At 38.5% G+C, this 13,072-nt stretch overlaps 1 protein-coding gene across 2 annotated transcripts in view; it reads left to right on the top strand.

The window, feature by feature from the left end:
- The window catches only part of ubr1 (ubiquitin protein ligase E3 component n-recognin 1), a 68,408-nt gene that overhangs the window by 35,293 nt on the left and 20,043 nt on the right, over positions 1–13,072 (top strand). For both annotated transcript variants that reach the window (XM_051722879.1, XM_051722880.1), the window contains exons 20-26: positions 2,418–2,481; positions 2,748–2,872; positions 3,390–3,442; positions 3,577–3,679; positions 3,802–3,850; positions 9,589–9,743; positions 10,160–10,259. In XM_051722879.1, the coding sequence (XP_051578839.1) occupies positions 2,418–2,481; positions 2,748–2,872; positions 3,390–3,442; positions 3,577–3,679; positions 3,802–3,850; positions 9,589–9,743; positions 10,160–10,259 (649 nt within the window). The remainder of the gene's footprint in view (positions 1–2,417; positions 2,482–2,747; positions 2,873–3,389; positions 3,443–3,576; positions 3,680–3,801; positions 3,851–9,588; positions 9,744–10,159; positions 10,260–13,072) is intronic.

Raw genomic sequence — 13,072 nt, 5'->3', positions numbered from 1 at the left:
ACAATCAAACTGTCTGAGCAATAAGCAGACTCTTTCAAGTCTGATTCATTTTGGTGAATTGGTTCATTTGGACAAGTCATTTCAAAGAGCCAGTTCATGTGATTCACCAATTCATTTAGGACAAGTCATTACTCAGTAGTATTCCCAGAAGCCACTGCTCTGAATTTTTGTTGTTTTTGTTGTAGCTATTAAATTAATTAAAGTGAAATTCTGCTGTTTATCACTTTTTAGTTTTAGTAGTTGTTTTATATATTAGAATTGGTTTAATTTACACTGGCGGCCAAAAGTTTGGAATAATGTACAGATTTTGCTCTTATGGAAAGAAACTGGTACTTCTATTCACCAAAGTGGCATTCAGCTGATCACAATGTATAGTCAGGATATTAATAACGTGAAAAATTACTATTACAATTTGAAAAAATGTTCAGAACTTCTTAAAATACTTCAAAGAGTTCTCATCATTCTAGCTGTCAGTTTGTCCAGATACTCGGGTGACAATTCACCCCACGCTTCCTGTAGCACTTGCTATGATGTGGCTGTCTTGTCGGGCACTTCTCACACACCTTACAGTCTAACTGATCCCACAAAAGCTCAATGGGGTTAAGATCCATAACACTCTTTTCCAGTTATCTGATGTCCAATGTCTGTGTTTCTTTGCCCACTTTAACCTTTTTTTTTTTTTTTTTTTTTTTGGGTGGCGGAGGTCGAATCTCAGTTGCCTCCGCATCTGAGACCGTCAATCTGCGCATCTTATCACATGACTTGTTGAGTGAATTACCGCAGAGACGTAGCGCGTGTGGAGACTCACGCTAGTCTCCGTGGCATCCACGCACAACTCACCACGTGCCCCACCAAGAGCGAGAACCATAGCGACCACGAGGAGGTTAACACAATGTGACTCTACCCACCCTAGCAACCAGGCCAATTGGTTGCTTAGGAAGCCTGACTGTCACTCAGCACACCCTGGATTTGAACTTGCGACTCCAGGTGTGGTAGTCAGTGTCTTTACTTGCTGAGCTACCCAGGCCCCCGTTTTAAAGAAAACCTAAAAAAAAAAAATAATTATAATGAAATAGATTGATAAATTATGAGACTCTCAGCCTGAGAAACTTCTGAAAAATCACAAAGAAAAACTTGAGCCAAAAATGAACTTTTTATTTTTTTATTTGATATTATATATCTCGGGGAGTAAATAAGGAAAACTGTTTTTGTTTTGTTCCCAAGCATGTCACCTGTAACTGAGTAAAATTTTGTTTTGATACGACAAAGTGATCAAAAGTTATAGCAATACAAAAGTAATTTATAGTGGTGTACAAAAATGTTTCAGCCTCTCCAAACAAATAAAACATAATTGTACATAAGACCTAATTACACATGCTAATACAACAATGACTAAAGGTATGCTCTCTCTCCAAAGCATACAGGCATGAGTAACGATATCTCATTCAGTTCCATTCTGTGTCATTTGAGCCATCATTGAGGCTGTGTCATGTACTTGGCACCATCTCCTGGTGGCCATATGTTATTAGAGTGAACAATCTTCCCTTCCCATATTTGGATGACTTCAACCTCTGGTTGCAGCGATCTGAATCCTAATATGATTGATTTAGCGTTCCATGACGCTGGACAATGTACTACATCATTTCTGATGAGGTCATCTGACCCAGGAAATCAAATGTGTTTTTAGCCAGATAGCACATTTATGTGCTGTTTTCACATTGTGCTTTGTGTGCATTATCTAATGATCTATTCATCTGATTACATTGTGTGTGGGCTCGTTTTAATGGGAATCCCCATTGCTATATAATATTTTATTTTCTGTTTATTTTTCGTGAATTTATAAATGAAAATGCGGCTTATAAGCAACACCTGTTTACATGTAACATGCATGTCATTGACAAGTACTTGTCTATCACTCGCTATATTTCTGTCTGTGAGTGAAACAAATAGGCTGGTTGTATTCTACTCTTTGAGAGCTTTCCATTGTCATAAAATACATGGCTATTTGATCAGTTTGATGTTTTTACCAATTACAATAATATGTACAGTGCAAAATTATTAATAAATTATCAAAACGGAACACTTCTGATTTGTCTGCAAATTTCAAAGCACTTGTTCAGCTTTGGTTATAATGCCTAGATGCATTGTAAAGTACAGCTTCTAAGCTTTAAAACGAAACCTGTTTTCTGTTGGTCAAGACTGTAGTTATTAATATTTTGAAAAAAATACAATTTGACAGCAGGCCAATCTGAGCTTAAAGGGTTAATTATTAATGAGTGGCTTGTAGTTTGGCAAGCTACTGTCTTAAAGTATCTTCCCCAACACTGGCCTTTACCTGCATAAGCAATTATCTATTACCCCTGATGTCATGAGTGGATTGATGTTTGGATTGGTTTCTTTGCATTTTCACTACACAGGAAGTGCTGAAACAGTGGAATAGGGTAATAGAGGAGATGCTGTACCTCATAATCATCATTGTAGGCAAGTCATCATATACTGACCACAAGAAAAACAATCTATTCATACTGAATATTGTTTCTCCATGTTTTTCCATTCTCATTTTTAGAAACTCTAACGTTGCAGTTTGTCAATTGAGCCTTAAGTAAAATGGCTACCATTTTCAGCCTTTTGTTTAGTAAATTAATGGCTCATAAAGTGTTTTATTAAAGTTGTTTATTAAATCATAAATCACTCCTTTTATGATTTTACTTCTCATATACTGTATATTTTGCCTGGGAAATGTGCAGGTGAGCGGTACGTACCTGGAATCAGTTATGTAACTAAGGAGGAAGTGACTATGAGGGAGGTCATCCATCTGCTGTGTATTGAACCCATGGCTCATAGCAGTCTGGTCAAAAACCTGCCTGAAAATGTAAGACAACAGATATGTTAATTATTGTAAATTGTTTATCTGATTTGCTATCCGATTCACTTTTATTAAGGGTTCAAGTACATTGTGCTAGAAACTCTATTGCATTTGTAAGGATTATTTTTATTTTTATTATTATGATTATTCTACCTTAAAACTGATCATGCAGACCAAACCGTAAGGCCTAGAACTTTTGATTCATGCTCGCAATGGTACGCCAAAATGTTCAAGGTGGGTGTGGCCACATTTACTTAAATGGTTATAACTTTTGAACGGAATGAGATCACCAGATTTTAAACACTAATGTAGGAGGTCAATCTCTGTGCTTCCTAACCTGATGTTTCTGAAAATGAAGACGCTTTATCATTGTTTTAGGTGCTAACAGGTGCTCCAATTTATACTTATTATCTGCTACATAAGCACTAAATTTCTGCTTTCAGCTATATTTGCATCTCTTTTTTCATACAATGAAAGTGAGTGGTGACTGTGGCTAGTATTTTTTCACTTTCTTGCATCACAGGAAAGCCATGAAACTGGACTTGAAACCGTCATCTCTAAGGTTGCCACCTTCAAGTGGGTACATTTCAGCAAAGTTTGGTTGTTCATACCAATTATTAACATTGGCATCTCTATAAAACAGCTGAATGACTGAGTTTGTTTATACAAAGCATATTTCAAACACAGACTCTTTGTTCATCTTTGCTTAGGAAACCAGGAGTGTCTGGCCATGGCTTGTATGAGCTGAAGAAGGAATGTCTAAAAGAGTTTAACCCCTTCTTTTATCATTACTCCAGACCACAGCATAGTAAGGTACATGATGCATCTGTTAGTACTATTCCCAAAACTCAGAATCTCGCTCTGCCAGTTATACCTAGAGTCTTTTCTATGAAACAACAGGAAATAATTTGTGTATATTTGTATATTATTATTAGGCAGAAGAGGCTCAGAAGAGAAGAAGGGCTCAAGAAGGTAGTGATAAAGGTATGCTGTCCTTCTCATGGTACTGACGGAATGCACCTGTGCGCATGTACCACAAATAAAAAGACAAAATACTAAAAAGTTCAGCATTTTAATATACAAAAGATTTGTTAAAGCTAGGGCTCTTAATAGATTAAAATAATAACTTGCAATTAATCTAATGGTTTTTGTAGTACAAATGATATGATTCTGATCTTTTAAGATTTTGAATTTGTTAAAGTTTGTTTCCAAAATATATACAGGTGCATCTCAATAAATTAGAATGTCGTGGAAAAGTTCATTTATTTCAGTAATTCAACTCAAATTGTGAAACTCGTGTATTAAATAAATTCAATGCACACAGACTGAAGTAGTTTAAGTCTCTGGTTCTTTTAATTGTGATGATTTTGGCTCACATTTAACAAAAACCCACCAATTCACTATCTCAAAAAATTAGAATACATCATAAGACCAATAAAAAAAACATTTTTAGTGAATTGTTGGCCTTCTGGAAAGTATGTTCATTTACTGTATATGTACTCAATACTTGGTAGGGGCTCCTTTTGCTTTAATTACTGCCTCAATTTGGTGTGGCATGGAGGTGATCAGTTTGTGGCACTGCTGAGGTGGTATGGAAGCCCAGGTTTCTTTGACAGTGGCTTTCAGCTCATCTGCATTTTTTGGTCTCTTGTTTCTCATTTTCCTCTTGACAATACCCCATAGATTCTCTATGGGGTTCAGGTCTGGTGAGTTCGCTGGCCAGTCAAGCACACCAACACCATGGTCATTTAACCAACTTTTGGTGCTTTTGGCAGTGTGGGCAGGTGCCAAATCCTGCTGGAAAATGAAATCAGCATCTTTAAAAAGCTGGTCAGCAGAAGGAAGCATGAAGTGCTCCAAAATTTCTTGGTAAACGAGTGCAGTGACTTTGGTTTTCAAAAAACACAATGGACCAACACCAGCAGATGACATTGCACCCCAAATCATCACAAACTGTGGAAACTTAACACTGGACTTCAAGCAACTTGGGCTATGAGCTTCTCCACCCTTCCTCCAGACTCTAGGACCTTGGTTTCCAAATGAAATACAAAACTTGCTCTCATCTGAAAAGAGGACTTTGGACCACTGGGCAACAGTCCAGTTCTTCTTCTCCTTAGCCCAGGTAACACGCCTCTGACGTTGTCTGTGGTTCAGGAGTGGCTTAACAAGAGGAATACGACAACTGTAGCCAAATTCCTTGACATGTCTGTGTCTTGATGCCTTGACCCCAGCCTCAGTCCATTCCTTGTGAAGTTCACCCAAATTCTTGAATCGATTTTGCTTGACAATCATAAGGCTGCGGTTCTCTCGGTTGGTTGTGCATCTTTTTCTTCCACACTTTTTCCTTCCACTCAACTTTCTGTTAACATGCTTGGATACAGCAATCTGTGAACAGCCAGCTTCTTTAGCAATGAATGTTTGTGGCTTACCCTCCTTGTGAAGGGTGTCAATGATTGTCTTCTGGATAACTGTCAGATCAGCAGTCTTCCCCATGATTGTGTAGCCTAGTGAACCAAACTGAGAGACCATTTTGAAGGCTCAGGAAACCTTTGCAGGTGTTTTGAGTTGATTAGCTGATTGGCATGTCACCATATTCTAATTTTTTGAGATAGTGAATTGGTGGGTTTTTGTTAAATGTGAGCCAAAATCATCACAATTAAAAGAACCAAAGACTTAAACTACTTCAGTCTGTGTGCACTGAATTTATTTAATACACGAGTTTCACAATTTGAGTTGAATTACTGAAATAAATGAACTTTTCCACGACATTCTAATTTATTGAGATGCACCTGTATATTTGTATATTTTTAAATATAACAGATTTTTGCTGCTAACATGTTGCAACAGGCAGCATTTCACTTGTATTTTATATTAAGACACTTCAAACTGTGACACCTGTGCTGGTGCTCTTGCAAAATCTCAGTTTAATCATGACAAGGTGTTAATGGGTATTGGTATGTTTGGACTCGGTGGACTAGATCTGCTTACACTGCCACTGAAGAGCAAGTACAAAGACTGTTTGAGCATGTAGATATGCTGCTGTTGCTGCACAGTAACACATACAATCCCCCTTTGAAGTAGGGATGTGCAAAACTACCAATTTTAATAACTGACTAGTCGGTCGGTTATTTGAACGCGTGTTAAGTATAATAATGTATAATATAGGCTCCATTATGGTCACGTGACCCCAATCAGACACGTTTCAGAGGGATATACGGATGCCAAGCGCAGCACTTTAACATGGTGACTAACAGATATTCAACAAATAAAAAGCCTTAATAACTGTAATATCTTGTTGCACAAAACTATCAAAGAAAGAAAGAAATGAGAAAGGGTCCAATAAAGAACGACACAAAACCGCTTATGCGCATCCTGAACGCAGAATTACACACTTCAATGTAAACAGAGAGCTTGGGAGTCTCAGGGTGATCCTGTCTTCACATTCAAAAGCGCAGACTGCAAGATTGTGTTGCATGTACACATCTAGTTCACGACATCGAGCAGTTTAACATTTCTAACTGCAACTATTTATTTAAGCAGTGTCAGACAGAATCAGCAAAAGACTTCAGTCTCTCCAAAGCACCTAAAAAATACGGGAACATTACTTACAGAAGATAATTTAATGTCCGACGGTGATCGTCTTGTAATGTGTTGTTGATGCAGTGCTTGATGGCTGTAACAGCAGCGGTGCATAAATGGACTAAACTTAAAGCATTAAACAGATAAAACTTCTTGCAGAGGGTTTTACTGTGCTGACTATTATTCACTTTTAAACACAGTAGGGTTTAGCTTTGGTACAATACCAGCCCTGGTACCCTGGTATCGATACTTCGGCAACAAGTAAAAAAACCTCAGATTACCGATGAAGTCACACAGAAGAACTGAATAAAGTCTTGCAGTTGTAAATTCTGCATTTTCCATTAGAATGTTTCTGGATTTCATTTTTTAATGATATTTAATCATAAAAACGGTGTTTAATAAAATGTATGCATAAAGCTTTAATCAAATAAAATATAATAATTCATTTTCAGCAAAAATATAATTTTTTTTGGGGGTCAAATATAATCCTGCACGACAGAGCTTCACAGTATAAATAAAAACATCAATGAAAAAATCTGATTACCTGTGGCACAAGACTGGTACAGCTAAATCACAGTGTTATTGTTTTTTTGATATTGCTTACATGTAATAATAATTGTACTAAAATATTGTTTTTAGTAGTATTGTTATTACTTTGAATATTATATTATTCTATACAATTGTAATATTTTTCTGTCGTAACGTCTTCAACTTCACGTATCCAGTTAAACAGAGCTTTTATTTTGTTGGAACTTTTATTTGATGGACATTTTAAGTTTAAGAAGGTCTGCATTCTAAATGAAATGCTGAAATACTTGCGAGCTGAAATCATAGAGCAGCACCGAAGGAGTTTATGTGAGTGAGTGCCACTCATGCACTAAACACACCGCATCACGTGTGATCGGTTTGTGTATGTTTGTATGAAGTTTGGCAGAGAGCAGAGCAGCACCTCTCGTTCATTATGGAGCGTGTGGCGTGTATAGACTGCATATTATTTAATTAAATGACATCCTTTTGTTGTTAAGTTATTACACTTGGCTTTATTACGATTTTAATTTGACTAATTATCAAATTATCATTGATGTCATCTAAAAAACATCCTGTAAAATGTTGCTTATAGCACCACACTGTAGTATGGTACTGAAATTAGCAACAAGATGATATAGTACCATTTTTTATTTTTTGGTATCGTGAAATTTCATTAGTACCGGTATACCGCAAACTTAAAGCAATGCAAAAACTCCCCAAGAAGTTGTGTCTCTCAATTAATTTGAGAAATGTGTCTCCCATTAAAACATTAAAAATATTAATGTTAGTTGTCGACCCCACTAATCAGACTAGTCAGTTGTTCGACTAGTTGGTTAGTCAACCACCGTAGCACATCCATACTTTGAAGCAGAACTAGACCAGTGGTGCTGGGGAGGAGGAGGGTTTCAGAGAGAAAGCTCTTGTAGCGAGCTGCAGTGAAATTGGCTTAACTGTAATTCAGATGTGAGACAAAGAGAGAGCACATACACTATATTGCCAAAAGTATTCGCTCATCTGCCTTTAGACGCATATGAACTTAAGTGACATCCCATTCTTAATCCATAGGGTTTAATATGATGTCGGACCACCCTTTGCAGCTATAACAGCTTCAACTCTTCTGGGAAGGCTTTCCACAAGGTTTAGGAGTGTGTTTATGGGAATTTTTGACCATTCTTCCAGAAGCGCATTTGTGAGGTCAGACACTGATGTTGGACGAGAAGGCCTGGCTCAGAGTCTTCGCTCAAATTTATCCCAAAGGTGCTCTATCGGGTTGAGGTCAGGACTCTGTGCAGGCCAGTCAAGTTCTTCCACACCAAACTCGCTCATCCATGTCTTTATGGACCTTGCTTTGTGCACTGGTGTGCAGTCATGTTGGAACAGGAAGGGGCCATCCCCAAACTGTTCCCACAAAGTTGGGAGCATGGAATTGTCCAAAATCTCTTGGTATGCTGAAGCATTCAGAGTTCCTTTCACTGGAACTAAGGGGCCAAGCCCAGCTCCTGAAAAACAACCCCACACCATAATCCCTCCTCCACCAAACTTCACAGTTGGCACAATGCAGTCAGACAAGTACCGTTCTCCTGGTAACCGCCAAACCCAGACTCGTCCATCAGATTGCCAGATGGAGAAGCGTGATTTGTCACTCCAGAGAACACGTCTCCACTGCTCTAGAGTCCAGTGGCGGCGTGCTTTACACCACTGCATCCGACGCTTTGCATTGCACTTGGTGATGTATGGCTTGGATGCAGCTGCTCGGCCATGGAAACCCATTCCATGAAGCTCTTTACGCACTGTTCTTGAGCTAATCTGAAGGCCACATGAACTTTGGAGGTCTGTAGCGATTGACTCTGCAGAAAGTTGGCGACCTCTGCGCACTATGCGCCTCAGCATCCTCTGACCCCGCTCTGTCATTTTACATGGCCTACCACTTCGTGGCTGAGTTGCTGTCATTCCCAATCGCTTCCACTTTGTTATAATACCACTGACAGTTGACTGTGGAATATTTAGTAGCGAGGAAATTTCACGACTGGACTTGTTGCACAGGTGGCATCCTATCACAGTACCATGCTGGAATTCACTGAGCTCCTGAGAGCGGCCCATTCTTTCACAAATGTTTGTAGAAGCAGTCTGCATGCCTAGGTGCTTCATTTTATACACCCGTGGCCATGGAAGTGATTGGAACACCTGAATTCAATTATTTGGATGGGTGAGCGAATACTTTTGGCAATATAGTGTAAGTTGATTAGCTAACAGATTACATGTGAAAGTCGCTGCATACATACATCAGCTGCTCGCCGTGAGATGATTGGTTTAACAGATTACATGCTCAAAAGACCTGTTAGCTTGTGCAGAGTTGTTTCATGACTGAACTTAGAATTTTTTTTTTTTTAGAAATCAGACAGAACAGAATTAAACAGTTGAAGTGTCAAATTAGGTAAATGTTAACTGCATAAAATAAATGTAATGCCATCAAATATATTTATATATTTAGATTGCATCTGGAATCATTCAGAGTGAGAAATTGTGTTCACTAGATACTCCAAACTATCTGAGATTATATTGTCAATGTTTATGATGCCTACAGCATCTGCTCACTGCTGTTTATCTGTGTGTAGCGCTCCATCCCCCAGTGCCCCCTTCCTTCTGCCCAGTGTTCTCCAGTGTAGTGCGTCTGCTCTGCTGTGACGTCTTTATCCACATCCTGCGAAGAGTTCTCCAGAAAGCAGTGGAGGACCGATCCAACCGATGGACTGAACCCATGATCCAGAGGGTATGTCCTTATACAGCTAGAGTAAAGATGCGTTTCATATCTGGATTTCTATAGCTTGAATGGATAATACATACATGCATACATGGGATGTTGTTCATTAAATCGAAACAGCAGTGTCTTTTTAACATTGCGAGAGCAGAATAAAAAGAAAATGCCAAGAATCTGCAATACAGCCATTTAATGTCAGATAAAAACAAAGCATGGCAGAAAACATATGTACATGTTCGACAAATGTGGTCAGAATCCATCCCTGACCACTTCTGAATGTGGTTTCGGTGCATCTTACACATGGATTTTAATGTGATCGGATGCTTTCCGATTGTTATCCAATCACCGAATCAGTGTTATTACAAGGTGTAAAGAGGGCTTTTTCTTTCTCATTCCTCATGTCAGTATGTGTATGTTCATTTCTACAGGCACTGCATCTTGTGGGACAGGCGCTAATAGAGGAAAAAACGCAGTTGGAAGCCAGCAGTGCTGAAGAAGTGACCTTTGACTTTAGTCTGAAAGCACAAAGTGAGATCTCACCCTTTGTCTCTGCCTCTGTAAGCTGCCCTGTACTCTAAGGCAGCATCATTACTGAAATTGAACCTTATTTTCTGTTACTCTACATAGGCGGCAACTCCTTGTGAGAATCACAGTTCCATTAAACACAGTCCATAAATGGTCAGTGTATCATTCGATTTTTGTTCGAAAAACAAAACACAAATTCTGCTTTGAATGTTGTTTTTTCTTTTCAAAAGAAACAAAGAAACAGCTTGTTTTTTAATTATTTGTTTTGTCTTTAAAAACGGATAAATGAGAAATCAGCTCGATTTCTCTTGGAAAAGATGTGTATTTAGCTGTTTTTTGAAGACAGAAAGGGAGTCTGCTTCACAGATGGAGTTGGGAAGGTCGTTCCACCAATGAAGTACAGCGAAGCCGAAAGTCCGGGATAGTGAGTTGGTGCAGTTTCACAGACCACATCTCAAGAACAACCCGATCATGTAGATTTACACTCTACAACATCAGGAAAATAACACCTTTCCTTTCTAAACATGCCACACAACTCCCTGTTCAGTCGCTCGTCATTTCTGAACTGTAATGCTCTATTAGCCGGCCTTCCTGCATGCACAATTAGGTCTCTGCAGATGATCCAGAATGCAGCAGCACTTGTTGGTATGACAAGGCGCCGCTCATTTGTAGACCACAGGCTTCTGGTGGGAACGTACCTCTGCAGGAATGATTTTAGGTATGCTGGAGCAGACCCAGTGACTGTTCTGTATGCCAGCATCAGAGCCTTGAACTTAATACGTGCAGCAACCGGCAGCCACTGTAGAGAGACAAGGAGGGGTGTAACATGCGCTCTCTTGGGTTTGTTGAAGACCAGAAGTGCTGCTGTATTCTGGATCATTTGCAGGGGCCTAATTGTGCATGCAGGAAGACCGGCTAAGAGAGCATTACAGTAATCCAGTCTAGATATGACAAGCGACTGAACAAGGAGTTGTGTGGTATGTTCAAAGAGGAAGGATCTTATTTTCCTGATGTTGTAGAGTGTAAATCAACATTATCTGGTTGTTTTTGAGATGTGATCGGTGAAATTTAGTTGGCGGTCGATGGTTACCCCAAAATTTTTGACCGTTTTGGATGGTGTTATTGTTGATGAACCCAGCTGAACGGTGATGATGTGCTCAACAGCAGGATTGGCTGGAAATACGAGGAGCTCAGTCTTAGTTAAAAAAAAATAAATAAATCTGCTACATGTCATTGACCAGTCAGAGATGACATTTAGCTTTTATGTAGTCAGTTAAGAACAGTCTGATCATTCACTCCCTATTCCAAATTTCAAGTATATGCGAGTTATATCTGTTATTAAACTATTTTATGGAAGAAAACACATTCACAGAAAAATACAGAGCATTTTATTTAATTTTCTTCTATATTAGGCATCACCTACATTGAACACAGAATATAATATTTACAGTAATCACCTAGGTTATAAATGATGGATTATAAATGTTTTCACCCTCTATTGAGCTGTAGCAGTTGCGGGCATTGTTGCCTTTGTGCTGGCGAGTTGTGCAATGCATCTAATGTCTTGTACAGAAAATGCACAAAAGATGCGGCAAGATCACAAGAAAGCATAAAACCCCCACACCCATCAGGCACTCCACCTCATAAAATGCAACCAATCGTGTCCCCATTATTAATAAACATTTACTGACAAACAGCTGGAAATAAAATAGGTTTATTAAAAACGTTTGTTTTTCATTTATTAGTTTCTTTTTCTGAAATGAAAATTGAATGACCAGAAGGTACATGGACCACACATAAACCTTAAAGGGGCAATCAGTAGTTCTCTTGCTAATGTTAGCATTGCTTTTCTTCGTGTACTTTAAGTACCGATATGACTGTGGTGTTAGATGCTGTACTGCCATCTATCAATGTGGATAAGCATAATAGTCTGTGCTGCCCCCACCAGCTCCGGCATATCATTTTTATCTGGAAAATGTCGTAGTTTGACGTAATATCTAAAGTTATTGATTACTAATGTATTATAATTGCTTTGCCTAAAAACAAACATAAGAATTCAAGCAAACAGACTTCTACAGTTAACAACAGATTATTATTGTCCCTCATGTCAATAAACTTTGGAGACTGTGTACATTCCACATTATTTCTAAAGACAGTTATCACCTTTATTAGAGAACTGCTTAGCGTACAATAAACCTCAATTATCTAGCAAAACAATGTTATGGTAAAGGAAAGATTAGAATTGTTTTTGATGATCAAATTTAGCATGTCTATGAATACTGTATTTGAAAAACTCGTTTTGTTTCCAAGCAAACCAACGTCATGGTTTACTCAAAATCCACAACAATCGCTGTGCCAAGCTACTAAACAAATGAAGACGTATGCCATTTCATAGAGGTGGAAGTAGATGGGTTTACTTACTATAGCTGTGACAACAAAGAAAATAAATTTACATGTTGCTTTCCAGTTGCATTTGTAAACACCTCTGAAAACTGTCCATTACGAACACACGTTGACAAGTTCGAGGGAAACTTGTACGAGTTTTCTGTAAATTCCACTGATACTATATTAGAGAGTGGTCCAAACAATTAATAATGTCTTACCTGTCCAACAGAAAAGCAGCAGCATCGGCATCACTGCTCAGGTTTTTCTCCGTCATCAAATCTTTCCACATTGTGTATGCCGTACCGATGTTTACTCTATTTTTTTGCCTTTGCCGGTCTTTCTGTCTTCTTGCTTCGGACCTTTTTCGCTTCTTCGGCAGTACAGTTAATGAATCTCCTGTTCTCTCCACTTCTAAAGCACGATAATATGTG

The sequence above is a fragment of the Myxocyprinus asiaticus genome, chromosome 17 (assembly GCF_019703515.2).
Source record: "Myxocyprinus asiaticus isolate MX2 ecotype Aquarium Trade chromosome 17, UBuf_Myxa_2, whole genome shotgun sequence".
Taxonomy (NCBI): domain Eukaryota; kingdom Metazoa; phylum Chordata; class Actinopteri; order Cypriniformes; family Catostomidae; genus Myxocyprinus; species Myxocyprinus asiaticus.
This window is presented reverse-complemented; position numbering and strand designations above follow the sequence as displayed.